The sequence below is a fragment of the Etheostoma spectabile genome, chromosome 8 (assembly GCF_008692095.1).
Source record: "Etheostoma spectabile isolate EspeVRDwgs_2016 chromosome 8, UIUC_Espe_1.0, whole genome shotgun sequence".
Taxonomy (NCBI): Eukaryota; Metazoa; Chordata; class Actinopteri; order Perciformes; family Percidae; genus Etheostoma; species Etheostoma spectabile.
Window position 1 is genome coordinate 36,154,462 of NC_045740.1, and position 25,504 is coordinate 36,179,965.

The 25,504-nt window shown below is 40.9% G+C and overlaps 2 protein-coding genes across 8 annotated transcripts; one reads left to right on the forward strand and one right to left on the reverse strand.

The window, feature by feature from the left end:
* The first annotated feature begins 1,621 nt into the window (after positions 1-1,621).
* On the forward strand, positions 1,622-18,355 carry cnot2 (CCR4-NOT transcription complex, subunit 2). 6 transcript variants are annotated; one of them, XR_004333065.1, is made up of 17 exons: positions 1,622-1,888; positions 2,941-3,069; positions 3,160-3,253; positions 3,490-3,637; positions 3,804-3,986; positions 4,088-4,167; positions 4,709-4,834; positions 5,132-5,256; positions 5,412-5,529; positions 5,892-6,048; positions 7,372-7,433; positions 7,969-8,018; positions 8,129-8,229; positions 8,505-8,649; positions 8,752-9,061; positions 11,539-11,544; positions 18,343-18,355. XR_004333065.1 is itself a non-coding variant. In XM_032523491.1 (15 exons), the coding sequence occupies exons 2-15, from the start codon at positions 2,953-2,955 to the stop codon at positions 8,836-8,838; spliced, it is 1,593 nt and encodes a 530-aa protein (XP_032379382.1). In that variant the 5' UTR covers positions 1,622-1,888; positions 2,941-2,952; the 3' UTR covers positions 8,839-10,141. The 6 variants fall into 6 exon arrangements, 5 of the variants coding, with proteins under 5 accessions (XP_032379382.1, XP_032379384.1, XP_032379386.1 ...); XM_032523491.1 differs by lacking the exons at positions 11,539-11,544; positions 18,343-18,355 and having other exon boundaries at positions 8,752-10,141; XM_032523493.1 differs by lacking the exons at positions 11,539-11,544; positions 18,343-18,355 and having other exon boundaries at positions 3,181-3,253; positions 8,752-10,141.
* Positions 10,412-24,544, reverse strand: washc4 (WASH complex subunit 4). Of its 2 annotated transcripts, none has more exons than XM_032523489.1 (33): positions 24,358-24,544; positions 23,666-23,805; positions 23,501-23,554; positions 23,328-23,393; positions 21,886-21,931; positions 21,722-21,789; positions 21,555-21,637; positions 21,311-21,353; positions 21,102-21,205; positions 20,209-20,329; positions 19,894-20,017; positions 19,669-19,796; positions 19,380-19,540; positions 19,174-19,297; positions 18,818-18,943; positions 18,611-18,718; positions 18,365-18,511; positions 18,191-18,270; positions 17,237-17,342; positions 16,443-16,559; positions 16,060-16,228; positions 15,432-15,586; positions 14,806-14,880; positions 14,614-14,718; positions 14,372-14,506; positions 13,889-13,997; positions 13,730-13,796; positions 13,184-13,270; positions 12,746-12,893; positions 12,542-12,638; positions 12,250-12,446; positions 11,694-11,784; positions 10,412-11,499 (listed from the first exon to the last, which is right to left on the reverse strand). In XM_032523489.1, exons 1-33 carry the CDS (start codon positions 24,416-24,418, stop codon positions 11,450-11,452), a joined length of 3,492 nt encoding a protein of 1,163 aa, XP_032379380.1. In that variant the 5' UTR covers positions 24,419-24,544; the 3' UTR covers positions 10,412-11,449. The 2 variants fall into 2 exon arrangements, with proteins under 2 accessions (XP_032379380.1, XP_032379379.1); XM_032523488.1 differs by having other exon boundaries at positions 10,412-11,502.
* Positions 24,545-25,504: the final 960 nt, after the last annotated feature.

Consider the following 25,504-nt stretch of genomic DNA (forward strand, 5'->3'; position numbering starts at 1 on the left):
GTTTATAAATCACTTAACGGTTTAGGTCCAAAATATATGCTGATCTGCTACTACACTATGAACCACCCAGACCTCTCAGGTCATCTGGGACAGGTCTGCTTTCTGTCCCCAGAGTCAGAACTAAACAGGGTGAAGCAGCTTTCAGTTTCTATGCTCCTCATATCTGGAATAAACTCCCAGAAACCTGTAGATCCGCTGCTACTCTCAGTTCTTTTAAATCAAGGCTGAAGACCTTTCTATTTGATGCTGCCTTTCTTTAAATGACTAATCATTTCTTTAAATTTCTTATGCTGCACTGTAAATTTTATTCTTGTGTTTTATGTTTCTCTTTGTTTTTAACTGTCTATTCATGTGTTTTACCGGTTTTTAATGCTTGTGATTTTTAACTGTTTTTACTTGTGTTTTATCTGTTTAACTGATTTTGTGTAAAGCACTTTGAATTGCCTTGTTGCTGAAATGTGCTATACAAATAAAGCTGCCTTGCCTTGCCTTCATTATGGCTGTTTTCCAAGGATAAAACTGAGAAGGAATTTTAATTTTCCTTATCAGTAGGGACAGTGGTTGCCCATTCTCTGTTTTCACTCACTGACACTTGTCATTCTTCTAATCCACTGTCCGGGGGCCTCAAACAGGCAACAGCGCAATCTAGACCGAGCACACAGAAAGAACCATGTTACTGCCATACGCTGTTCATGGCAGACATTTAGCAGAAAAAGCACAGGTGCTATATGAATTGTCCTATTAGGTGATTACACGTGAATTTAATGTAATGACGCCATCATTTATGTCATCTTTGCTCTGCTTTTCCTGTCATGACAAGCCAAAATGTCTGCTGAAAAAAGTTCTACAACTTTTTACTGTTTATTGATCCCCAGTGGGGAAATTACAATTTACACTCTGTTTTGTCAGTAATTGCTACTTCAGGCCTGAAATACACACACACACACACACACACACACACACACACACACACACACACACACACCACACACACACACACACACACATGCTCAGGACCCTTCTTGCACAAATGCAGAGATTTCAGAGCTGCCAGTGCTGTAACAGCATGGTGCCTTGCTCAAGGAGGGGAAGTGGCATCTCTCCAGCTATCATTCCACACTCGGAACGGGGTCTTGAATCCTTGGACCCTCCAGTTCCCTACCCAACTCCCTACAGACTGGGCTACTGCCATTCTTCAGCTTCACTTAAAAAGTAAAAGTATAATTTAACCAGAAAGATAGAGGGCAGCAACATTATGGTCACTACAATCCAAATGTGATAATTTTAGAACATGTATATCCGTAACTATTTGAGTATCTAGCAATAAACCCAAATAAACCTGCCAGGGGGCCCCTGGGCAAACAAGTCCTGATGGGCTTATTTTACACAAGTGATACAATGAACTGGGAGCTTTAGGGGCCCCATAGGAGTTATTAGTAATTCCCAGAGAAAACAGCAAAAACATGACTCTGATGCCAATCTAACAGTTTTGAGGAACTAAGTTAAAGAAATCAGCATTATCTTGATATTCCAACATTATAATAAAAAGAAGCTTCTTCTGTAACTACACCTAGTTTTTATAGTCTATGAACTACACACCTTTTCACAATGCAAGACAACTTATGGTCACAGGAGGGGGGTAGAGGCTCTGGTGACAGCGGTGTCCCTATTCATATTCACTGAAAAATATACACATTTTCTTTGGTTATTGTATTTTTTGCTCTTTTATTTAGCACCCTGTGTGGAACTGATGACTTTCTGACATGTTGAGTTTTGTGTACGGAAGTGGTCAGCAGGTTGTAAGGTCAGAGGGTAAAGGCTATCCCTCTTTCGATTGAGAATATACACAGCCATCTTGGATCTAACGTAGAGAAGGGAAATTGATGCGGTGAGGATATTTGACTTATTTCTATTTCTGTTCAATCGGCCCGGTTCACAATTAAGCCTTCGGCATGCGCAATGTAGGTCGCTGTTTTCCTCCGTTTCGATACGGAGCGAATCTTTAGCCTTTAGCTGCTGCAGACTGTCGCTGCTGCTGCTGCTGCAAACGGAGCGTAAACCGTGCCGAGAAAACAGACAGCTGACCGAGGATATATGGAGGCGGAGAGGGCCCAAATTACTGCCTTATAGTGACTGCTGCTTGGTTGCTTAGTCGGGGTGTTTTTGGAGTTAAAAGGTATTGTTATGTCGTGGTACTTAGCCAGCTCGTTGTTAAGGCAGCCCACTTGCGAGCTGCCGTTAAGCTAAGTTAGCTAAGCTAACCCAGATTGATTACAAGCTCCTTGCCCGGTAACATTGGCTAACTACACTAGTGTTGGCTAACTAGCATGTTAGCATTGCTGTTAATTTCCTTAGCAGTGTCAAAATAGGTACAGCATTTAAGCCAAAGTAAAACCCCAAAGTAGTTAAACAGGGAGGACATTAACGGTTAGTTCTGCTGTCAGCTGGCTAATGTAATAATGGTATGGATGAGATAGTTTTTGTTTTAAAAGTTCAACATGTTCTTCCATTGTGACTGTACATCATGACAAACTAGACACAAAGCTGTTCAAAACTTTATTTTAACAACCCCAAGATGCCAAATATGTCAGTAATTTACAATGAAATGAGTTGATGCATTTTTTCCCCCATTTGATTTAAATGTGGACACAGAAAACCCTGTGTCCTATGTATGAAAAGTTGATTAAATATTAGTGTCAGTCAAGGTTTGGAAGAGCCAGGTGCAGAATAAATGCAATGCTGTCAATTGTTGTAAATAAAAAGGTTCAAACATGGAACAATTAATAATATAAATAAATAGATTTATTACAGATATTTTCAACAATAGGTTTTGAAGAGGACTCTGTGTATTTAGATTAGAAATGTGATCGTCACTGATATTATTTTGTCCACTTTTTTACTTATTGCACATCTTTAACAGCAACTCTGCTCTCTCTTCAGGTGACAAAAGGCATGTTTGGTGCTAGAAAGAAATTTGTAGAGTTCGTCGAGGTGGTCGATAACGACTTCACCGATGAAAACATGTATTACAGCCAGCCGTCGATGTTCCCACATCGGTCGGACAAAGATGTGAGTTTTGCCAACATATCTGCACACATCTGTCATGCCTTTTGAGTTAACATCGGAGGAGACATTTTCTAGTTATCTTACTCTTTCCAGTCCTCAAATGTTTTCCTTCAGATGCTGCCCTCTCCCTCGCCATCGTCGTCGGGTCAGCTGTCGCAACTTGGGGCAAGTTTGTACGGTCCACAAAGTAAGTGTTTTGTTTTTTCTCATATGCAACATATTTTGAGTGAATAGAGCTCTTGCGTTCAACAATTGTGAGCATGAGTGCAATAAACATAGCAGGTATTTATGGGGAACTATTGCTAATAAACTGTGAAACCTTCTGAAAGTTTGAATGTCAACGTGACATATTGCAGATTCATCTTCTCTGGGTTGTCTGATAGCTTTTGATTTTCCGCGTTTTTCTTCTACGTCTTCCCGCAGGTGCGCTCGGCTTCTCGGTAAGGGGCATGGGGAACAGCACACCTCAGTTAAATAGAAATCTAACGCAAGGCACGCAGCTACCAAGTCATATCACCCCCACAACCGGTGTCCCCACGATGTCCCTCCATACCCCTCCATCACCAAGCAGGTGTGTATGAAGCTGTTCACTTTTTTTTGTGAGTTTGCAGACTCCGTTTTGATACATACTTGTGTGTGGTTTATAACAATAAAAGATACCAGGTAATAGAAACGGCAGTTGATATGACATGAACCAAAAATTGAAATCCACAAAATCAGACCTGATGTTTTAACAGGGGGACGTTGCCGATGAACACGAGGAACATGCTGAACCACTCTCAGGTCGGTCAAGGCATCGGGTTGAGCGGCAGGACCAACAGTATGGGTAGCTCGGGGCTGGGCAGCCCCAACCGCAGCTCGCCCAGTATCATCTGTATGCCCAAACAGCAGCCAGCACGCCAGCCCTTCACCATAAACAGGTAGACGGAGCTTCCTGATTTAGGTGTTCTTTTATTTTTAATTTTTTAATTTAAGGACAACTTATGATTGGAAGCTTATTTCTTTTTTTAAATCTTTGCAGCATGTCAGGATTTGGTATGAACCGCAATCAGGCGTTTGGGATGAACAACTCATTATCAAGCACCATCTTCAATGGCACAGGTTAGTGTGTTTTAACCCAGGTGGGTCAACCAAGGGATCATTCGTTTGGGGGTTTTGTCAGACAAAACACTCCTGGAATGTATCTGTGTTTATATTGAATGTACAGAATTCAATTTTACAAAAAACACAGTAAAACTTACATTGTATAAATACACAAAGCTGCATAAAAGACTGAGCTGTGGACAGGATGAGACGACCGTGTCCAATGTAAAATGCAGTGATCAGTGTCCTTTTGAAGCAGGAAGCACACTACTTCAAACTGATTTGGCTCCTTTTGAAAAATCTGTATTTTTTGGGTGAATTTAATTTCTGGAAAAACGGTAATGGCAATACCATTGTATCAATTCATGTTTGACTGCTGAAACAGACGGTGAGTACCGACTAGAAATTAGCTGTTGTGTTTGGTCAGCAGTTGTTACTTAGGCGAGGGCTATTTTTTTTAGACATTTACAGGGTAATACAACCACACATTATTAAACAGGTAAATTCAGTTGAAGGTGCCGGTACATATTACAAGTTCCTAACCTTCCTATTACTGCAGATGGGAGTGAAAATGTAACGGGACTGGATCTGTCAGACTTCCCTGCGTTAGCAGACAGGAGTCGGAGAGAAGGGACGGGAAACCCAACACCGGTGCTCAACCCACTGGCTGGACGGGCTCCTTATGGTAGGCCATTAGGCCGGAGAAAGTGTCTTATTTTTTACACACGTTAAGTTATAGGAAGTAGGTACCCCTAGGAGAGGAAATAGATATTAGCTTCTTGATTGGGTTCATAATACTAGCCAAGGCTTTTGTTTTAATGCAGTCTGCAGATACCAGAATAGCTTGTGATACCCTTTTGTTGTGATTTATTGCCAATTACACTTTGGGGAATTATAATCTCTACTTTACTGTGTTCATCATCATCACATCATCATCATCATCATCATCATCATCATCATCATCATCCTCCTCCTCATCAAGTTGGCATGGTGACGAAGCCATCAACAGAACAGACACAAGATTTCTCCATCCATAACGAGGACTTCCCCGCACTGCCTGGCCCAAACTATAAGGACCCCTCGTTGAATAGCGATGACAGCAAAACTGTAAGTGTGAGCCACTGATCCCCCTACCACACAATCTGACAGGATAAATGGGGAAATGGTGTGCGTCGAGGTTACACATCAAAGAGAATGACTTATTATGCATTCGTGCATGTTTTATTCGTCTGTGTGTGAAGCTGGTTTTCTTTTGTTTCTAGAACTTGAACTCCACGAGCAAGAGCACATCCAATGCAGATGGGCCGAAGTTCCCCGGTGACAAGACGACCTCAGCACAGAACAACAACCAGAAGAAAGGGATCCAGGTGTTGCCCGATGGTGAGACTTCTCAGCCAATCGTATCGCTCCAATTCCACTGAGACATCCCTTCTTAATCGCACAACTTGGGTGAGGCAGTTGGGCTCTCTACCCTGCATTTGGGGTTAGATAATTATTGGATAGGCTGCAGTGAGGAAACCAAAAAGAATATGTTCAGTATGATACAGACCATCATCATCCTTCCATTAGTCTGTCTGTGACCATCATTTGTTAAACAAAATAATTGGCTTGGTTTGCTCTCCAGTGCGTGCACTAAGTGTGGGTTAGAAATATGGAGGTAATGTATTGACGGTAAGTATTAACTGTAGTTCACAGCCCAGTTCCAGCGGTCTGTTGAACTCTGAATTATCCTGCTGCTGCAGGTCGGGTGACGAACATTCCCTCAGGAATGGTGACCGACCAATTCGGCATGATCGGCCTGCTGATGTTTATCCGGGCAGCAGAGACCGATCCGGGGATGGTCCATCTGGCGCTAGGAAGTGACCTCACGACACTGGGACTCAACTTAAACTCACCAGAGTAAGACAGCTGTTCTACCCTAAATACAGTAACGTTTAGGGTTTCATTAGCCAGTAGGTATTTGTCCAACAAAGGATATGGGATAAATAAATCAATAGTCCAGTAATGAAACTCAGTCACCCATGTAAATGCTACATGGCCTACTGTATAATACATGTCGCAGGCACAGATGGTTACAATGTCCTTTGTCTAGCTTTCCTTTTCACCTAAAACGTCTCAGTTGAGCTCTGCCTTTGATCTGTACAGGAACTACTTAACCCTTTTTACTTGGATGCCATCATTAACCCTCCTGTTGTCCTCGGGTCAAATTTGACCGCTTTAAAAAATGTCTATATCTGAAAAATGGGTTTCTTTTTAACCAAATTACCACCAAAAAATGGATTGGATTCCACACAACGCTCTTTACAAATACAATTGATCACTTTCATTCCTGACTAAACTCATCTGTACGTTCTTCTGATCTTAACTAATAGTCAAAATAATTCATAAGTTCTGCTTTTTTAACTCAAATAGTAGGTATAATTCTATATAAAGGAGGGTTATTGACCATGGATTCCAAAAAGTAGTGTAAAACTAGTGTTAGTAAGGGGGTGTTAGTGAAAACTGAAAAAAAAGTTGAAAAGGGACAAAAATGTCAAATTTTTGTCTGTTTTTTTAACCCGGGAGGACAACCCAAGGGTTAACTGGGATAGATTTGGCTCTTTTTCTGGCATGCACTCTCTGTGCAAGACTCATTGAACCATTTTTGCCTCCAGAAGGGTAAAAAGCATATGACATATTAACGTGAGACATATTTAACCGTATCAATTTTGAAGCCAAACGACCATACTGATGTATTTGTTTTGGGTTTTTTTTCACTGCAAACAAGATTCCGCTCTGAATATTGTAATAATCAGTAGAGCACAAATGACAAATTATGTGGAACCGACTCAAGATGCCAAACTGGTACGGGCCATTATGTTTCACACAACAACTATTAGCCAGAAAAAGTAAAATATCAGTAGCAAACTTGATAAATAATAATTTCACTTCATGTTGCCATAGCCCTACTAGCTTCATGTTGATGATCGTAAAAGCATTCAAATATACATTTATGTAATATATAGTTAAATTCCCTTGCTCAGAATAACCATCATACAAGGGCAAAGACACTCCACTAGTGACGTTTCCCTCCTGCTTTTTCAATATTCTTTCTTTCCTTTTGGTTTGAATAGTTATTGTTTTGTTAGTTTGTACCGTAACTGTCTGCTGAAATGTGTCTAGCCAATGTTGTTGTTGATGTCCATCGTGGCAAGAACTTACGGTAACTTTCTTTCCTGACAGAAACTTGTACCCCAAGTTCGCCTCTCCCTGGGCCTCGTCACCTTGTCGACCTCAAGACATTGGTAAGACATTAATGTGAATTATGTGGGGGAGGATGACTTTGTAATCTCTTATAATTACCTTTTAATTAGGTGATTATTTGGCGGTCCTGGATAGCTTTCAGGGTTTCAGTGTGAAGACATTTCAGGTTGTCAGGGACCGATATCTAGCGACACACCTTCCTGGAACTGGCTCTATGATCTACTGAAATCTACACTTGTAAAGCATGAGCACTCATGTTGCACTCTGCTGCTGCTTTATTTGAAGGTTGACATAGACCAAAGGGGAGTTTTTACTGTTACTCCTTATAACAGTATCAATAGGATTTGATTTGCAAAACAGCTGGCAGATCATTCCAAGAGGGGACACATTCAACCAGCAATGAGATCTGATCTGGCAAAACATTACCACGTGGCCATTTTGGTATTGCGTCGTGATTTTTAATGGTGTAAACATAAAAAACATGTCACGTCTCTCCATTGGCATGACAGGGAATATAAAAAAGTCTTCTTGTAATAACTTTGTTTTAGTCACTCTTGCGTGTTCTTGCCTTTTCAGACTTCCACGTTCCGTCTGAATACTTAACAAATATCCACATAAGGGACAAGGTAATTATGAGCTTCACAGCCAGCAGTGCCCCAATAAGTGGTTGCAGTCTTCAGGTAGTAAATGTCCTTACCAAACTAATTCTCCTTATTCTTTGCTGTCCTGCATCCAGTTGGCTGCAATTAAACTGGCACGATACGGTGAAGACCTGTTGTTCTACCTTTACTACATGAACGGTGGAGACCTGCTACAGCTTCTGGCAGCAGTAGAGCTGTGAGTACTTTAAACTGCTGCAGAAATGTTATCTAGCATTACTCTTATAAATTCCCACTGGAAATAATTTAAGTTTGATAATGGTCTGGACAGTGTTCAGAGATCTTTTGAAATCAATTTAAAAGTGTGTGGCGGGCTGTCAGTTGCTCCATCCTCTTTGCCTTCTTTAAGCTTTGATTGATGGGGTTTTCATGGTTCTTGGGGGTAAAGATGTAGGTGAATCACTGGGGTTCTTCATTTTTCTCTTATTCCTTGTTCATGACTTCACTCTCCAGCTTCAACCGGGACTGGAGGTACCACAAAGAGGAGAGGGTTTGGATAACAAGGGCGCCTGGCATGGAGCCTACGCTGAAGACCAACGCCTACGAGAGGGGAACCTACTACTTTTTTGATTGTCTTAACTGGAGAAAAGTAGCTAAGGTAAGAATCTCTCTGTACTTTCATTACCTGGCTAAGTGGCATCACGTTCTACTGGCTTTTGTTGTGGATTAGAGACAATAAAAAATTGTCTGCATCTCTAAGGAATTTCATCTGGAGTATGACAAGCTGGAAGAGAGGCCTCACGTGCCAACAACATTCAACTACAACCCAGCCCAGCAGGCCTTCTAAGGCCCGACCAGTCCAAAGGGCCGCAACGGTTCCTGCACACAGCACGGTTGTCCAGGAGGGGCGCTGTGACTCACACAGCTTGTTTTTATTCCTCGAGGATTTGGCTATCTGACTGGTTGTCGCCACCATCAAAACTGCCCTGCCTTTCCAAAATTACATGCTGCCCAAAACACCAACACTTGTTCTGTTTTTATTCTTTATGTTCCTCCTGTTTTTTCGTCTTGTTTCGAGCAGGGTCTGTGTTATGTTTACGCCTCTGAATCTGAAGCCTGTTTTCTTTTAGAAAGGAGGACTGACCTTGTGGCACAGGACAGTGACAGAACAAGGTTTACGCCTCGCCATGAGTTAAAAACGGAGAAAATGGCAAGGAAAGTTAACATCCTCAGACGCAAGTGGGAGGGTGAAAGAAATGCAATGTTTATTGTTGCACTATATTTAGTAATAAAAGAACACAAAATTTGTTTGTGAATTTTTTTTTTTTATGTGAACACTCCGTGATCATTTTCTTTCTCATTCTTTTATGATTTCAGGGGGTTCATGCAACTTTTCCACATGCATCTCACCTTTTTTCTATTTGTTTTTTTTTCTTCTTCCTTCCATTTAATTGATTCCAACATCTGTATTTGCACCGCCACATATTTGTTTTCTGTCTCATACATGTTTCTCCCTCTGTACGTCTCTCTCTGTGAGTTCTGTGCCAGTTGAACATGGACACACATCTGGGAGACTACAGAGGCTAAACCGCAACACAACGTGGCTCCAGAGCAAACAAAACACTTTCCAGTCTTTGTTACAATTTTGTAAGAAATGTGTACATTTTTTGTTTTGTTGCATCACATAAAATAGTATATGTATGTACGATTGTGTATATATGATTGCTATATATATATATATATGTATGTATATATATATTACATCTATTTTGGAAGAAATTTTGCCCTGCCTTGTACCTCGTTTTTATGAGGTGAGCATGGATGCAATATGTGGACGCAACAGGACATTTCTGGATCTGCTGGACAGGGTGTCACATTGAAATCTCATTTAAGGAAAGGCCTGATTCTCAGCCAAATAAAACAAGAAAAAAATAAAATAAAACTGGAGATCATCCCAAGTTCTGAGTCCAAAAGGAGGGATGTCTTTCAATTCAAGCTGTTTGAACAGCAGTAAATGGCAGCATTTCATAGGAAAAGGAAAAATGACAAATTCAGGAGAGAAAAAAAGAAAAATCCAGACCAAACTTGTATTTTCTGAAGTTAAAAAAAGCTGCTTTTCTTTGTATTAAAGCAGAAAAGGCTTTCCTGAACCACTTTGTGTGTGTGCGTATGTATGTATGTATATTGCTTTTATAAACTCAGGGACCCCTTAACTTAGAACTCCATTTCCTGGAGTCAGTTTTAATGTACAAATTTGCATGCAAAAGTGTACAATTAAGTTTCTCTAGTACACAGATCTAATGTTTACATCGGGAGACATCCAGACCCAACGTTGCTCGAGCATGTTATTTGTGCTTTAAACCTTTCGCAGTATCTTAACTGAATTTAAAGGCTTCCATTACAAACTTATGATTGAGACATTCTGTTGAAAGTGCAAGTTTTATTACTCTTCAAACACTTAATAGAACTTTATCTTCAGTAAGTCAATTCATGGAATGTAATTTAGACCAAATTATGGCCTCATTTTCACATGTACCACATGTTGATCAATATAAAATTGGGACATAAAAATGTAATGATACCTCTCCAGTGCTGCAGCGAAATAATTAAAGTCTTGTACTATGCTACATCCAGAATCTTGTGTTTAAATGCATTATTTCTAAATGGATTACGTTATGGAACAGGTATCCAGTTTAGAAAGGCACATACATTCATACAATGTATAAAAATGGACAAAACAAAAACTAGCAGCAGACAAATATGGCACAGAAACAACATTATACATTGAAGTCTTCGTTACTGTGCTATAATCTACAGAGGGATTATAAACAACATGGCAGCCATTAAAGGCCATGAACAATCACAATTATTACATTGGACATAAAGTATGGAAATTAAAACAAATGCAAATCAATTATTGATTGAATTTGTCTCTGATTAGAGGACACACATAAAGCTGATGCTTCTACTATAGAACAATGATCCAGTCCATCCAGACTGGAGGTAGAAGTATCAAAAGGCAGCGTGGCAGAGGAAAACATTCACTTTACCTTCCACTTGTTACACCACCTGACCTTTTCAAATTGCAGTCGCTTGCGTAAATGCTACAAATTCAAACTGAATTTATTTAGATGTTGCAAACACTTCAAAGCTGAGGGGATGTTACGTTGATGTTTCTGTAGTATGGAAACAAGAAAAAGACACTTCCTGCAGTAGCACTTAAGCACACATTTTTTCTCTAAGGAAGATGATTGCTTTGTCATGGGACGTAAAGAGAAACAATATCCTTCAATTGGCTTTTGTTTCATCCAGTTTACGGTCGTTTCTCCCTGAACGGAACACACACTTCAGTGCAATCTGCTGCTTGAGATCCTCTCTTCACACTTCCTCCTCTGGCCAGGCGCATACATACTCCCCTCATTTGCTAGTACTCAAGTTGTGAACGCTGATCTGGAGGGTCACTTTGAGGCAGGTTCAGTGGGGGTGGTACCTCCGGCTTTGGAAGCTTCTTCTGGTGGGAAAAGAAAAAACAAAAATGGCAAGTTAGTTTTTTGTGAGATGTAGAGGAGGATGAAGATACACTGACCTCACTTTTCATTAATTTGGGTACTATCTTCTATGAAAAAAGTCATCTTTAAAAAGCCTATATAACAGGGGGGTTTTGCATAATTAAAGACTCCATTAATCATTACACCACCTAACCTTTCTTCTCCTGAGTCTCCTCGGCTGCAGTCTTGTCTGCTCTGAAGAAGATCCGGGCGCTGCTTAATGAGAAGTGGAGCAGCTCAAACTCCTGAAGGGAAAAGGAAGACAAAGAGGTCAGAATGAACAACTATTTTACATGAGACACGGGAGAGACGAGAGACAAAGATACTGTGTGAGGACAAAGGGACAGCTGGAAGAGAGTTATTGTAGCACGGCCTGCTGGTCCACAGTCAGCAGCTGGAGCAGCGGCAGAGTCTGTGACACACACCTCATTGGGGCAATTAAAGTACTTTAAAACCAATTTGTTTAGATTTTGACCTACACTTACCGAGGATATTATCTCTTACATTCATCGTGACTAAACATCCATAAATCCACTTTGGATACATTGCAAACAGGAACTGCCAAAATCAGCATACGTTTAACGCTGCCAAAACGTCATACATTTAGGCTAAAAAACTCATCGACTCCATGACAACATTATACTTCCTGTCAACATCCCCCAGTTAAGAGGGGTGTGTGTTCATCTTTGACATGCCAACAGGCACTGTACCTGAAGGTAGACATCCAGCCTCTTCTGAGTGAGGTTCATAGTTTGCAACAACTTTTCATCCTGGCTGGCAGACTGGACGCTCTGCTCCTTCACCACAGCATTCATCTCTTTCTTGTACTTATCCCTGACGGCCTGGAACCAGTGCAGCGAGTCAAACTCCAGATACTGGTCAAGCAGCTTCAGAATGTACGCCACACCTGCGAGAGCGAGGGTATTAGAGAGGAAGAAGACAGTGAGTCAACAGCCACAAAGCAGAACTAGTGCGGAGCATGAAGCTGATCCCTCCACTCACCCATAGCAAAGCCATCATCTGTGAAGGCAGCTCCGGTTTTGTTCTTCTTGTTGAGTTTCTCTTTGCAGCTGATGGAGTGTTCCACAAAATTCACCGTCTATGGGCCAGATTTGTGTTTTTTTATCCATTAAAAACAGAGAGCCGAGGTAAAGAAAAACAAATAGGCAGAGGAAAGAGCAGACACAGAAAGGTCTCGACACTGACCAGTGGGGGTACAATCATGTAGAAGTTCCTCAGGTGCATGTTCTTGGCACTGCGAAACTCGGGTGCAAACACCGCCACCAGCATCTTGAAGTACTCTGTCCCCTCTGCAGAGTTGCTGGTCAGATCTCCCAACACTGAATCTAGGACACTGGGAAGGACCCACAAGATCAAAGAAGAACTGCAAAAACCACGGGTGATGTTTCCGATACATATTCTCTAGCTGTGGCGCCCCCTGAAAGTGTAAAAATGGTACTACACGAAAATACCTTGAGTATCTTGTATGCTTGACAGAAATATTTATCCCAAACACCTACAGGAACTGAAAATAGATTTAAAATAACCCAAATTTTGTGGACATATCCACAAAAAAAAGAAAGAAAATACATGCAAGTTGTAATTCAAAGACATTAATGAGTGCAGGGTTTTCAAATGCCCTACCTAGCAGCTTTCCTGGTGTCCTCCGATAGTCCCTCCTCCTTCACCAGCTCCTCAAAGTTGACTATGTCCTCCAGGTCGGGGACAAACCTGGAGATGACAGACATAAAAAGCATACTAGTGAGATATGACAGAAAAGAGAAAATATTGTTAACCTAATATTTACATAAAATATCCAGTTAATCACATTTCAGAGACTTTAAGGCAGATTCAGCTCAAGGCCTTTTCATTTAAAAAAGTGCAGTAGATGCTTAGATTAGAAAATGACAAATATGTTCAAATGTTGGTGTGCAAATGGCAAGATTCCACCAAATATCAGACATTTTTCTTGTTTTTACTGAAACATTCTGTACCCCCCAAAGAAGCAACAAATTATCAAAAGAATGCAATACACAAAAAGTTGGATTTCCAGTCTTGGAGGTTTTAGGGCAACTCTAACAAATACTTCTTATCTGAGATATCAAGAATTAAGTCATTAAATAATTCAGATTCAGCCCAAGACCATCTTATCAGACATTCATATTACAAAACATACACAACAGCTTTTACCTGATAGCACTGCTGCAACAGTGGAGGCCTCCAGAACGGATCATACGCACATAGCCCATGGCGTTACCTTAAGGAAAAGGTGGTCAAATTGGTGTTGGTTTACATTTGCCAGCAGGTTATATGCCAAGAACAGAGCAACATGCTTTTTTTTTTTTTTACCAATCTGGCTGATGAGCTGTCTGAACTGGTCCAGGTAGCTCTGTCCATCAGGAGTAATGCCCAACTTCCTGATGCCGCGGTTAAACTTCTCCGCTCGCTCGAATGGATACTGCAACAAAAACATGGACAACTACAGCTGAACAGGAACTGGTGGCAGAGAGCCAAGTTATTATGACAAAGTATTATTAAAAACAGAAACTTCAGGGGGACTAGACAGCTAACTGGTTCCAGGAACAGAAAATCTAAAAAGAGTCCCTGGATTTACTGAAAGTCTGTGTCTTAACATGCTCATTTGGCAGGTTCATTCAATCGTTAACTACTAGATTTCAGTTCCCAGCTCTCACCTGTTGGGGCTCAACAACCATCTGACCAAACTAAAGCCTAACACTTCCCCCCCCCTGCACTATTCCCCATTGGTCTATTGTGTGTGTTTGTGTATCTGGTGTGGTAAAATGAATGAATTTGGACTGAGCCTTTCCTTACCTTCTGATCAGTCTGGTCCTTTGTTTCTCTGAAGAAGCGGATATCCTTGATGAGTCTGGACTTGATGTGTTCGTCGTACATGAACTGACTGAAGATGTAGAACTTCTTCTGCAGGAACTGGTAGGTGAAATTCACCTGATAAAAAGAGAAAAGATGTGCAACAGGTAGGCCAAAAACCCTCAATACGCCCATATCTGAGAGAAAAAAAGTTCAAAAATACCCTGCCTTCTGTGTATACTCACGGTGGTGTTCATGATTCCTGTGCCGTGGGTCCGGATGGAGTTGGCGATGTGACGGATGTTGATGGTGTTCAAGTGCTTGTTGTTACTGGCCTTTTCTATGAAGATCTGTTGGAAAGCAACAACTGTATATAATGCACAAACAGGTGCTTGATTCAAGAGAGAGAAGGGGAATATGGAGGCTACATTTCTTACTTGGTTGTTGAGGTTATAAAGGTAGCGTGAGACAAAAACGTGAATGTTCCTCATGATCTCCAGAACGTCCAAACCCTGATGTGAACAAACAAGGGGATCCACTTAGAAATCAACCATTTATCACCTTTACATCTTTAAAGCAACACTGAAGAACTTTACCACTTGAGTGGAAGTGGAATAGTTCATTACCATTATTCTTAGGTCTCATTTGAACTACAGATCTGGTACCCAATCTGGAAAACATCTCACCAAAACAATGTACCTGAAAATAATATTTCCAAAATCATTTTAGTGGTTCATCAACCTTTAACAGGGTGAACGGCCCTCCACCGGCTATAACGGCACTATGCAAGTTTGCTAGATCGTTTAGCGGATCTGTAGTTCCAATGAGACTACAACGGTAATGGAAAATTCCACGTCCAACCTGTAATGCGTTTAAACGGCTGCCCATGGAAAGACGCCCCGAGTGGTTGGGGCAGTGCCCAGGAGGTCTGTATGGGGACTTAAACCAGCAACCCAACTCCCTACTGACTGAGCTACTGCCACCCCCAAAACGACTGCCACCCACTAAAAGCTCTTTAGTGTTGCTTTAATTGAAATGATGTGTAGGGTGTGAGCACACAGACCTGCTCCAGGGTCTGGCTGGGCAGGTGTGCCTCTGTCATGGTAAGTCCATAGCGCTGCGTGGCGAGGTTTCTCATCTCACTGTAGGTGGCCCAGTCATGAAGAGCGACAGTGGTTAGGTTGTAGAACGTTTTATCCAGGTAGTGGGTCACATAGGCTGCAAGGACATAACAAAACAACACAAATCATTGTCAGTGAGACATCACACAGATTCATTCATATTTGAGGAAATACTTAAACAAACGTAGTTGCAATTGAAACAGAGACAACACTCAGAGGGCACCTCAGCCTAAATTGTTTAATCCTCTTACAAAAAAAAAAAAAACACCTTTTAGTCTGCATTCAATTTACATCAAGATGAATGATAGAAACAAATCATGTGATGGATCCTTGTTCATTCAAATAAGTGCAGCAGATGTTATTAGAAAATGACAAAGATGTTCAAAATTGGCTGTACAAATTGTAAGATTCCACCAAAGGTCTTAAAAACATCTGATCAGCCATCAGAAGTGGTTGTCAAAAAGGCACAAATTGGACCCCTAGACCCCTCACTTAATGTGTCCACCCCGGCCCAATGTTGAAATGAAAACTACGCCCTTTTGTGCAGATGTATGGACAGTTTTTCATCACCTTTAATATGGATAAAGCGGTTGAAAAACCGGATGGGTTTGAGGGAGAAGAAGTGGGCAAGGTCCTTCATGCCAACTTTGAAAGGGTTCCTGTCGTCCAGCTTCAGATGGGTGTGAACAGAGAGACGCAGGTCCTTCTCAATCTCCTTACACAGCTTGTCCAGCAGGTGCTACAAGAGTAAAAAGCCAGAATGAGTGAGATCAAGGTTAACAAATGTACCCCTGAAACAGCGATGTGTGACTGCAGCGCTGGTCATTGGTTTGATTTATACAGAATTATTTAAATCAAACCTCCCGACGCTCGTGCACCAGTCTATTTCTGCCTCTCACTTTACCCTCCGCCATCTTTATTTTACCTGGCTACTTTATTTCGTCCGTTCTCACCTCGTTAAACACGTCCATGATCTCCTTGTCGTAGCTCTCCAGTAACTGGTCACAGGATTCCAAGTGTTTGGCGTGCAACATGGACGGCACGCTGTCCCGCAGCGCACTAAACATGTACTGCTCCAACCAATCACAGACATCATCCAGGCAGCCAATCAAACACAAGCAGAAGAGAAACATTAAAAGCAAACTATTAACAAATAGATTATCAAATTAATTAGAAGATCCATGCATGGGCTAAAGCAGTAAATCACAACTTCAAAGGTTCATAAAACAATGGGGGTTTCCTCTTAAAGTGATTATAAACTGTGATCCTTACAGACAGGGTGTTAGAAAAATGTAACTGTTAAAGTGAATATCTCTTTCTTTGCATCACTTACATTAGCCATCCTTGTCTTAAACACCCAAGGTCACATTATTCACATTTATCTTCAAATAACTTGGCTAGACTTCCTCCCTCCAGATACTTGACTGCTTCACTATCTTCCCATGTCAGGTAGAGTAGTTTTAATGAGCTTTGAGATAGTGCAGCTGTTTGGGACATGGTAACCATGGAGAAAGGAGGGGGAATTTCAATGTATAAGCAAAGACTGACAAAGTTGCTCTTCATTCTATCTCATTCAATCGCTGTACCTTGTGGGTGCAGTGTATTGGCTCCTTGCGTAAGTAAAAGTTTGTTAAAGTGACTCCAGTGATCCCTTTGTCGTCTTTTGGTAATAATTTTTCCAAAACAGGGTTACAAGTCTTGGCCATGTAACATCTCATAGAAAGACCATGTGTGTGATCAGTCTCACGTGTATTCGTGCTGCATCCACGGCGTGGTCGTATACATCATCTAGGTAGATGGGAAACACAGCTCGGTGCCAGTAAAGGAAACTACAGTTGCACTGCAGCTTGACCCTGAGAAACAAAGGAAAACAGTCCCTAAGTATGTCTACTTAAGACTCTTAAAGTAGGTCAAAGAAAACGACAAATTGCCTCCATGAAAGGACTCATGCCAACATACTGTAGTTCTGACAAGGTCCAACAATAGCATCCAAGTGTCAGATGCCAGTAACTACAAGGGGTGGATTTTGTACTTTAATGAAATTGGTAATTTTACTTTTAATTAAGTACTTTTTCATTTTATCATATTTTGCAACTTTAAGTCACATATGTTACTGAGTAGAAACGAGTCACATTAAAGTTGTTAAGTTGTGAGAAAGGAACAGAAGAAATCAGCAGGCGTGTTCTCTCTTTTTTAATACATTTTATTTGTTGCAAAAAAAATAAAATTGTACAGGGTACATTTCCAATTAAACGTTAACCCATCATGGGACACTGCACTCAGCTGACACTCCGGAAGAGGTACATGTTGTAAAAGTTTAGGTTAACCAGTTGAGAGGCAGCCATCTGTCCTATTTATTATTGTAAAATGTCCTTAAAGGAACAGTATTTTGACACTTGCGCACAATATTCTAGTACTCTTTCCACCTATGGTTTCAACAGATACTTGATGGCAGTCACCTGCCAAAGGGATGAATGAATGAATGCTATGTGAAGTGTTTGTTTTAGCCTGTTCTCAAAACTACTTTGCAAGATCTTTGCCTCTAAAACATCACAGCACAACAACTGGCTGTCCATAAATCGGTTAAACACTGGCTCCACACCAAGCAGCAGCATCTAAAACATTTTTTCCACTGCCTGGAGGATTAATCACTGGGGAAAAACATTTTGTTCAACACGATTAAGTCAAAACCAAATCTCACCTCTCACTCAGCTCACTTATCAGATCCAGCTTCTTCAACACAAGCTGCAGTGGAAGGAGCTCCTCATCTTTAAACGTTTTCTACAAGACAGGAAGAGATTTCTGTCAAGCTAAGATTCAAATGAAAGACACAGAAGTGTTGTATCCTATCAGCCCCCGACTTGTTCCCACGTACCAGCTGCGTGCCGACACACAGTGCCAGAGACACCACTAGGCGTCGCTCCTTTGTGCTGGGTCCACTCAGAGCATTTTCTGCCAGCACCAAAGACGACAGCACATCCAGCCGCTGCTCGCTGTACTTCTTTTCAGAGATCACCCTTTTCTTAAGGGAATACCAACAAAATAAAGTTAGACATCTAATTACAATTAATTGTGTCTCAACTCCTCTGCTACTCCCTCAAGTGTGCATGTTTGTATTTACCTTGGCGATGCCGATGGCGTTGAGGGCCTGTGACTGCAGCTGCTGAGTGATGTGAGAAACAGAGTCTGCTACGACCATGGACCGCCTGTGAAATGTGTGCTCCACAGCCTGAGAGGACAGAAACATCACACGCATTGGCCTTATTAGTTTTACTCAAAACAGACAATGGTGAAAAGCAAGGAAACACTTTAAAAAAGGTACACCCACCTTCAGCAACTCGACCAGTCGACACAGAGCTTTGACAGATGTCTTGGTCATGGGCCGCTGCATGGACATGTACATGTTCATGGTGGTTTTTATTATGGTGATGATGCTGTATGCATACAGGATGCCCTGTGAGGGACAGGAAACACAAAGGAAACGTAAAAGCTCACCACATTTTACATCTTGTGTGGTCAGTTTATGAAATTCAGATAAACACAACACAGGTATTTAGCTGTTTTTGAGGATATTTAATGCATCTTAGGTGAATTTAAGGCTGTATTTGAAGAAGAATTAGAAAAATGTGAATGCCATGTCCTACTATGTAGTCCTTGTTAGTGGATAATACTGTCAGTCAATACCTGTACAAAGACATTACAGACATGGCTGTCTTCTGATAACTTGTCGCTTTTATGCTCCTTGGATAAAATGGACTCCATCTTCATCATCCAGGAAGTTACAAACACGTAGTAGGACTGAACATCCCTGAAAAGACAACAGAAACAATCAGATTCTGTCAATCTAGAAATCTAAATTTAACTAAATAAATGTTTCCGTCCACACTGACTTTGTTAGGGACTGAGCTCTTTGCTGCAGGTAGGTGTCTCTCTGCGCTCTGATGGCCTGTAGACTCTTCTTATCCATCAGTTTAGCTGCGGCTGGAACCTTAGCGAGGAGGAACGTGTCAGGAAACCAGATGATGTTCGCAGTCAGAGTGACAGCTGGAACCTAGAGGAAAAGGCAGACACAAATACATGTGAGCGAGTAATTTCCATTACGCGAGACTAAGAAAAAATAAAGATGAGGGAGGGTTATCGCAGATAGAGAAAAGAGGCAGGCAGAGAGCGCTGAGCTACCTTTTTACAGACGTCGAGCAGTGCCTTGTAGAACTTTTTGTCAACACACCTAAAGATGTGAAAGTGAAGCACATAGAGACCACAGACACCAGCATATTTATCTCTCTGGTCAATCTCTGACGGTTCACCTGAAAACAATACAGACAAAAAACAACCACCTTAAATTCACTTGGAAGTTGCAGGAAAGTCAGGTGAAACCCGTTTATCCTGACAAGAGAAACTGACCAATTTTGGACTCAACATTTGTGAATATGGCACGTATGTTGAAGGCAAACTCCTCAGCAAAAGCACTGTTTTTGGCGACAGCTACTCCTTCCCCAGGATCATCGAACCTCTGCTCCACACAGGCCTGTCACACAGTCGTAAACATCATGAGATTAATGCTGCTCAGAGGACATGAACGGAATTTGTTGACTCAACTATTCATTGTTAAAATGACCTATGCTTACAGCTGAGATATTGATCCCTATTTGCATTCAAGCACAAAAATAAAAACGCCTCAGCCTCAAATGAATAAAGGCCTGAAAGAAATTAGGTCACCTGCAGTATCATGCCATCCAGCATCTGTCCCTCAAGCTTGAGCAGAAGCTTCTCAAATGGTTTCAGCTTCTCTTCAGGAATGGAAAATTTCCCCGGGTTATGGTGCACAGATTTCAACAACCTACAACAGGAGGATTTAATTACAGAAGAGCAATATCCCAGAAGAATTATATATTAAAGCAAGTATTTATAAAATCATAAACTACTATCTGGTTTAAAAAGATGAAACTAATGATAGATAGCACACACCACACACACACACACACACACACACACACCACACCACACACACACACACACACACACACACACACACACACACACACACACACACACACACACACACACACACACACACACACACACACACACACACACACACACACACACACACACCACACACACACACACACACACACACACACACACACACACACACACACACACACACCCCACACACCACACACACACACGAAATGCTTGAAATATACAAAATATTTCCAAGTCAGATCATAGTACAAACATTTTAGTTAAAATGAAAGCAAGAATTTTGTTGATCATGTTATACTTATGGTATATATAGAAATTAGGCTAAATAGTAAGATGCATTTTGCTGCATATTACTAACATTGTGTTTTGCTTTTCTTTCTTCTAAGATTAGGACAGCTGAAGACATGAAAGAGGAGAGAGCGGGGGGGAATGACATGCAGCAAAGGGCCAGCGTTGAACCCGGGCCCGCTGCGTTGAGGAGTAGTCTCTATTTAAATGGGCGCCAGTTCTCCCAACTGAGCTATTTGGGCACCCAGTGTTTTGCTTTTCTAACTAAATTTAATACATATTTCAGTAATTAAGTGTGTGTGTGTGTGTGTGTGTGTGTGTGTGTGTGTGTTAACCTTTTATACATCTTCCAGTGATCTTTTAGTGTGCCATGATTTTCCATTATCTCATCGAGTGTGAGCAGAACTACCAACAACTCCCCCAGATGTTCGTACACTATCTGCAGAGGGACCAAAAAAGAGACATGGTAAGAAATATTTAGATAGATGAGATAGAGAAAAGAGATTAAAGACATGAATACACCTAACCAAATCTTAAAACCCACCTGGAAATGGACACCTGACGAGTCAATGATTTTTGTTGCACCCCTAAGATTTGAGAGAAGAAATGCTTTCGCACATGTTCTTTTGCATTGTAAGAGAGCCAGACATGCAATAAGTACTTAAACCAGAAATGCAGGCTATACGTTGTGAAGTGCACAAAGGCACTTTTGACAATGTGGGTATCTGAGCCAATCCAACAAGAACAGGACATTCAGTGTGTATCTTGCTTCAGTTGATGGATCTTACTTGTTGCTGTTGTAGAGGGCAGCCAGCTGATGAACAATGTTGACCACCACTTCATAACATCTCGACACAAAACAGGACAGTTCCTACAAAAAGACAAAGAGACAAACCAACATGTATTCTGGATTCCAAACTACAGTACATCAAGACAGAACATATTCATTGCCTACCTGAAGGAATGAGATAAATCTGCCCATTTGAATCTGGGACTCTCCTTCAACAACACTAGTGTCAGAGACTGCAAAACAAATGCACATAAGAGTCTAATTTTTTAAATCAAGAAGCACTGTGTACCGTGTAGGACAAACATATGTAAATAGTAATAGCTGATTACCTCCTTCTCCATAGTACAATAAGCCATTGTAAAACTTGGTTTCTGCCTGCAAGGGAACATACATTCAGGAGAGAGAATCAGTATTTCTCAGAACAACAAAAACCAAAGACATAAACATCTGTTCAGAGAGATGTTGCTTAAATGGTTTCCCCTGGAGATTTAGACCTTTAGTAACGCCATGGAGCCAATTCACTTGTAAATGAGTCCCTGTTTTGCTCATCTTGGGATGTGATACAGTCCTGCCAAGTGTGTTACACTGAGCTACAGGTGGTGGTAACACATCATGATATGCAGCAATGTGCCAGCAAAGGCAGGGACTACAAGCTAATACACATGGATGTAAACAATGCTAAATTTTAAATAATTTTAAAATCGGCTTTGCAAGTGTTTTAAAAAAGGAGGGAATACCTTCAACACATTTCTTAGACCTCAAGGATACATGCAATATCCTTCAAACAGGGTGGATATACAGCGGCCAACAGGGTCTAACGCACTGCAACCTAATGAAACACACGCAAATAGTCGAAACACAGGCAAATTAAGAACATTTACATTACTTTGACAACACATGTGCAGCATTTCTAAACATGCTGCAAATACACAAACGCGCAAAAAGAAAAGCACATAATCCAAAACAAATGCAACAAAAAAAATGCTGCATCCAGATTACACATCAGACGTTTTCCAAGCCTCTAGGGGGAGCGCAACTTGGAAAAAGCTGGATTTTATACCCCACAGGGAGGTGAGAGTGGGAAAGAGAGGGCAGGGGCACGTTCAATCTCAGAACGGTATACGGTGTACTGTTGTGAAATGGTGTGTAACTGCTTTGAGATCATGGACTGTAAATGAGATCTGTTTTCTCTCGTTTGGTGGGTGTCTCTAGTTTATTGGATCAGGTCACTGGTGATATTCAATCAGAGACATGTCTGTAAACTCATGGTAATAAAAAGGCTGGATTGGCTCAAAGGGTACAGCAGGCACACACATACTGAAAGGTTTATGCCTCGACGCAGAGGTCCAGGGTTCGAATCCGACCTGTGACAATTTCCTGCATGTCTTTCCCTTTTCTCTCCCCTTTCTCACTTAGCTGTTCTATCAAATAAAAGCGGAAAAGCCCCCCCCCCCCAAAAAAACCCCTTCCGTTGCTTAAACTGGATGCAGCGTTTTTTTTGTTGCATTTGTTTTCTGGGATTGTGTGCTTTTCTTTTTGCATCGTTTTAATATTTACAGCGTGTTGGTGTATTTGGATGTGTTGTGTGTATTTGCTAAATGCTGTGCATACGTTGTCAAATTAATGAAAGGGTTTCGTTAATTTGCTTGTGTTTTGCCTATTTGCTTGTATTTCATTAAGCTGCAGTGCGTTTGCCCCTGTCGGCCACCGTACAGATATGACAAAAAACACAAACCAATCGCACAAAATGCACCCTTTTGACCGTGTTTACCTCATACTTGAGCTTCTTCACTTCACTGCAAAGTGCAGCATAAACTGTGATGACTTTGTTCAGCACCTGCACACAAGACCAAATAATACTCATCAAAAAAAAGAAAAGAAAAAAAGGAAAAGCTTTGTGGATATGAGACTTAAAAATTATAGATTCTGTTTGTCTTTATTTACCTTGTTGTCTGTTTTAATTAACTCCAATAATGATGACTGCTCATATGGGATAAGCTGAAAGACAGTAGAAGGTATTGAGAAGGAAGTTGTACAAGTGTTGTGAGTATGTTGTGTAAAAACAATGTCAGTCTTTTCTAGTTTCATGTACAGTCACTAGGGTTTTACCTTCAGGGCAATGGGATCTAGAGTGAAGTCCCACACATCTCCGATGGAGTCATCCAGAGCCTCCTCGATACCCCTCAGCTGGGAGGTGTAGTCCTCCAGAAATTTGCTGTAGTTCTTCAGCTGAACCTCTGTGTGTATTTCTGTAGGGTGAAGGGTTTGATCAAAGACACTTCAGCAGGTCTTATTTAGGGGGTGCACTGAATACCTGACACACAAAACAACAACACTTTCGTAACATAAAGTTACCACTGTTCATTTTGTGTGCTTTAATGGACTAGAGTTTGCGTTACACTCCGCCATTCGTGCTGTTTTACTACTAGCTACAGTCAAAATTCCTCAAGTGTCGTAGGCTGTCAAAGTGACCAGCTGTAGCTAATGGCGGTGATTAATGTTAGCTAACTTAGATGTCGCTTAATATTAACCCTTAGCATTACAACTGGCCTGGATATGCTGGACGTTGAAGCAACGTTAAAAAAGTGAAACAAGTTTAAAGGTATCCATTTGTTTGCAAAAAAAAAAAGAACAAAAAAAAAAGAGTGAAATTTGTTCCGTGCCAGCAACTAGACGGTGCCTAGTGGTAAAGCATCTTGCTAACATTGTAGCTAAGCTAGCACTGGAAGCTAACGTTAATGTATTACACTGTAGCACGTCGCGTTGTTTCACTACAGGTCAGGACTGGACGCTGTACTCACTCTGTGAACCGTCGTCAAAACGGTCAAACTCCCAGTCAGGTGCGATGGTTTCTACCGCCATACTGTCCGCTTAGGTGACCCAAAACACTGCTGTTAAAGGCTACACGGCATGCTACACGGTCCCATGATGAGTCTCATGATTTTGTGAATGGTCGATAGTGCTCATGGGAAAGAGAGTCCAGAGGCGATGTAGATAGTGGATAATGGATGTATTATAAGATGCATAAATATGTATTATAAGAATGGTTAGATAGATATATTTTTATTGTTTATTGTGTTTTTATCTTTCTTTGTAATTCATACCAACCAGCATAGGCCTTTAAATCCTTTGGTATATGAAAGCATTGCCCTATCCTTAAGAAAAAAAACAACATGAAACTGTCAAATATGTAAGTGTAAGTCTTATGTAAGTTGGCCTATGTGTAAGTGTCTTACGCCATTGTATGGCACACAGAAGACTCAACACACGATTCTGAGGACGATGCTGCTTATTTTTCTATGGTTTCACATTGAGGGTAAGTCACTTTTATATTCTACTCCTAACTATAAAATACAAATACACATTTTGACACATTGTTTGTGGCAGCATCTGTGTAAGAGATGCTGGAGCGACCGAGACACTGCAAGAGAAACTAAGCATTACAAATTGATGTTAAATGAGAATTAAAACTCTTAAAACTTTTGTCTATCCTTTTGACAGCATAATTCCTTTTAGGCCCATATTATACAGTGTTTGTTGTACCACTTTCCTTGCATCTGCAGTTCTATGGGTACGTTACTTCTTATAAAAATTAAGCACTTGAATGATTTCATACGTTTTTTGGCTTACAACATATGGTGCTTGTAAATAAAGGTTTTCTGACCATGATGATTAGAAGTTGCATTTACTATGAATCATAACATTATGAAATTATGTTTTTCCATCAAACTTACTAACTGCAGTTTAGCCTATAATTGATATAACACTACTTTAAAAAAAAAAAGCTTTTTCAGCACGATAAAGCAGATTATTCAGATTATTATTGATACTTTTTAATACATCATTGACAAGTATGTTTGTTGATATGCCAGTTTTTGCAGATTGGGTATGAAAAAGAAGTCCTGCATTTTGTACAACTCCTCACTCAAAACTCGATAAGCTCGGCTG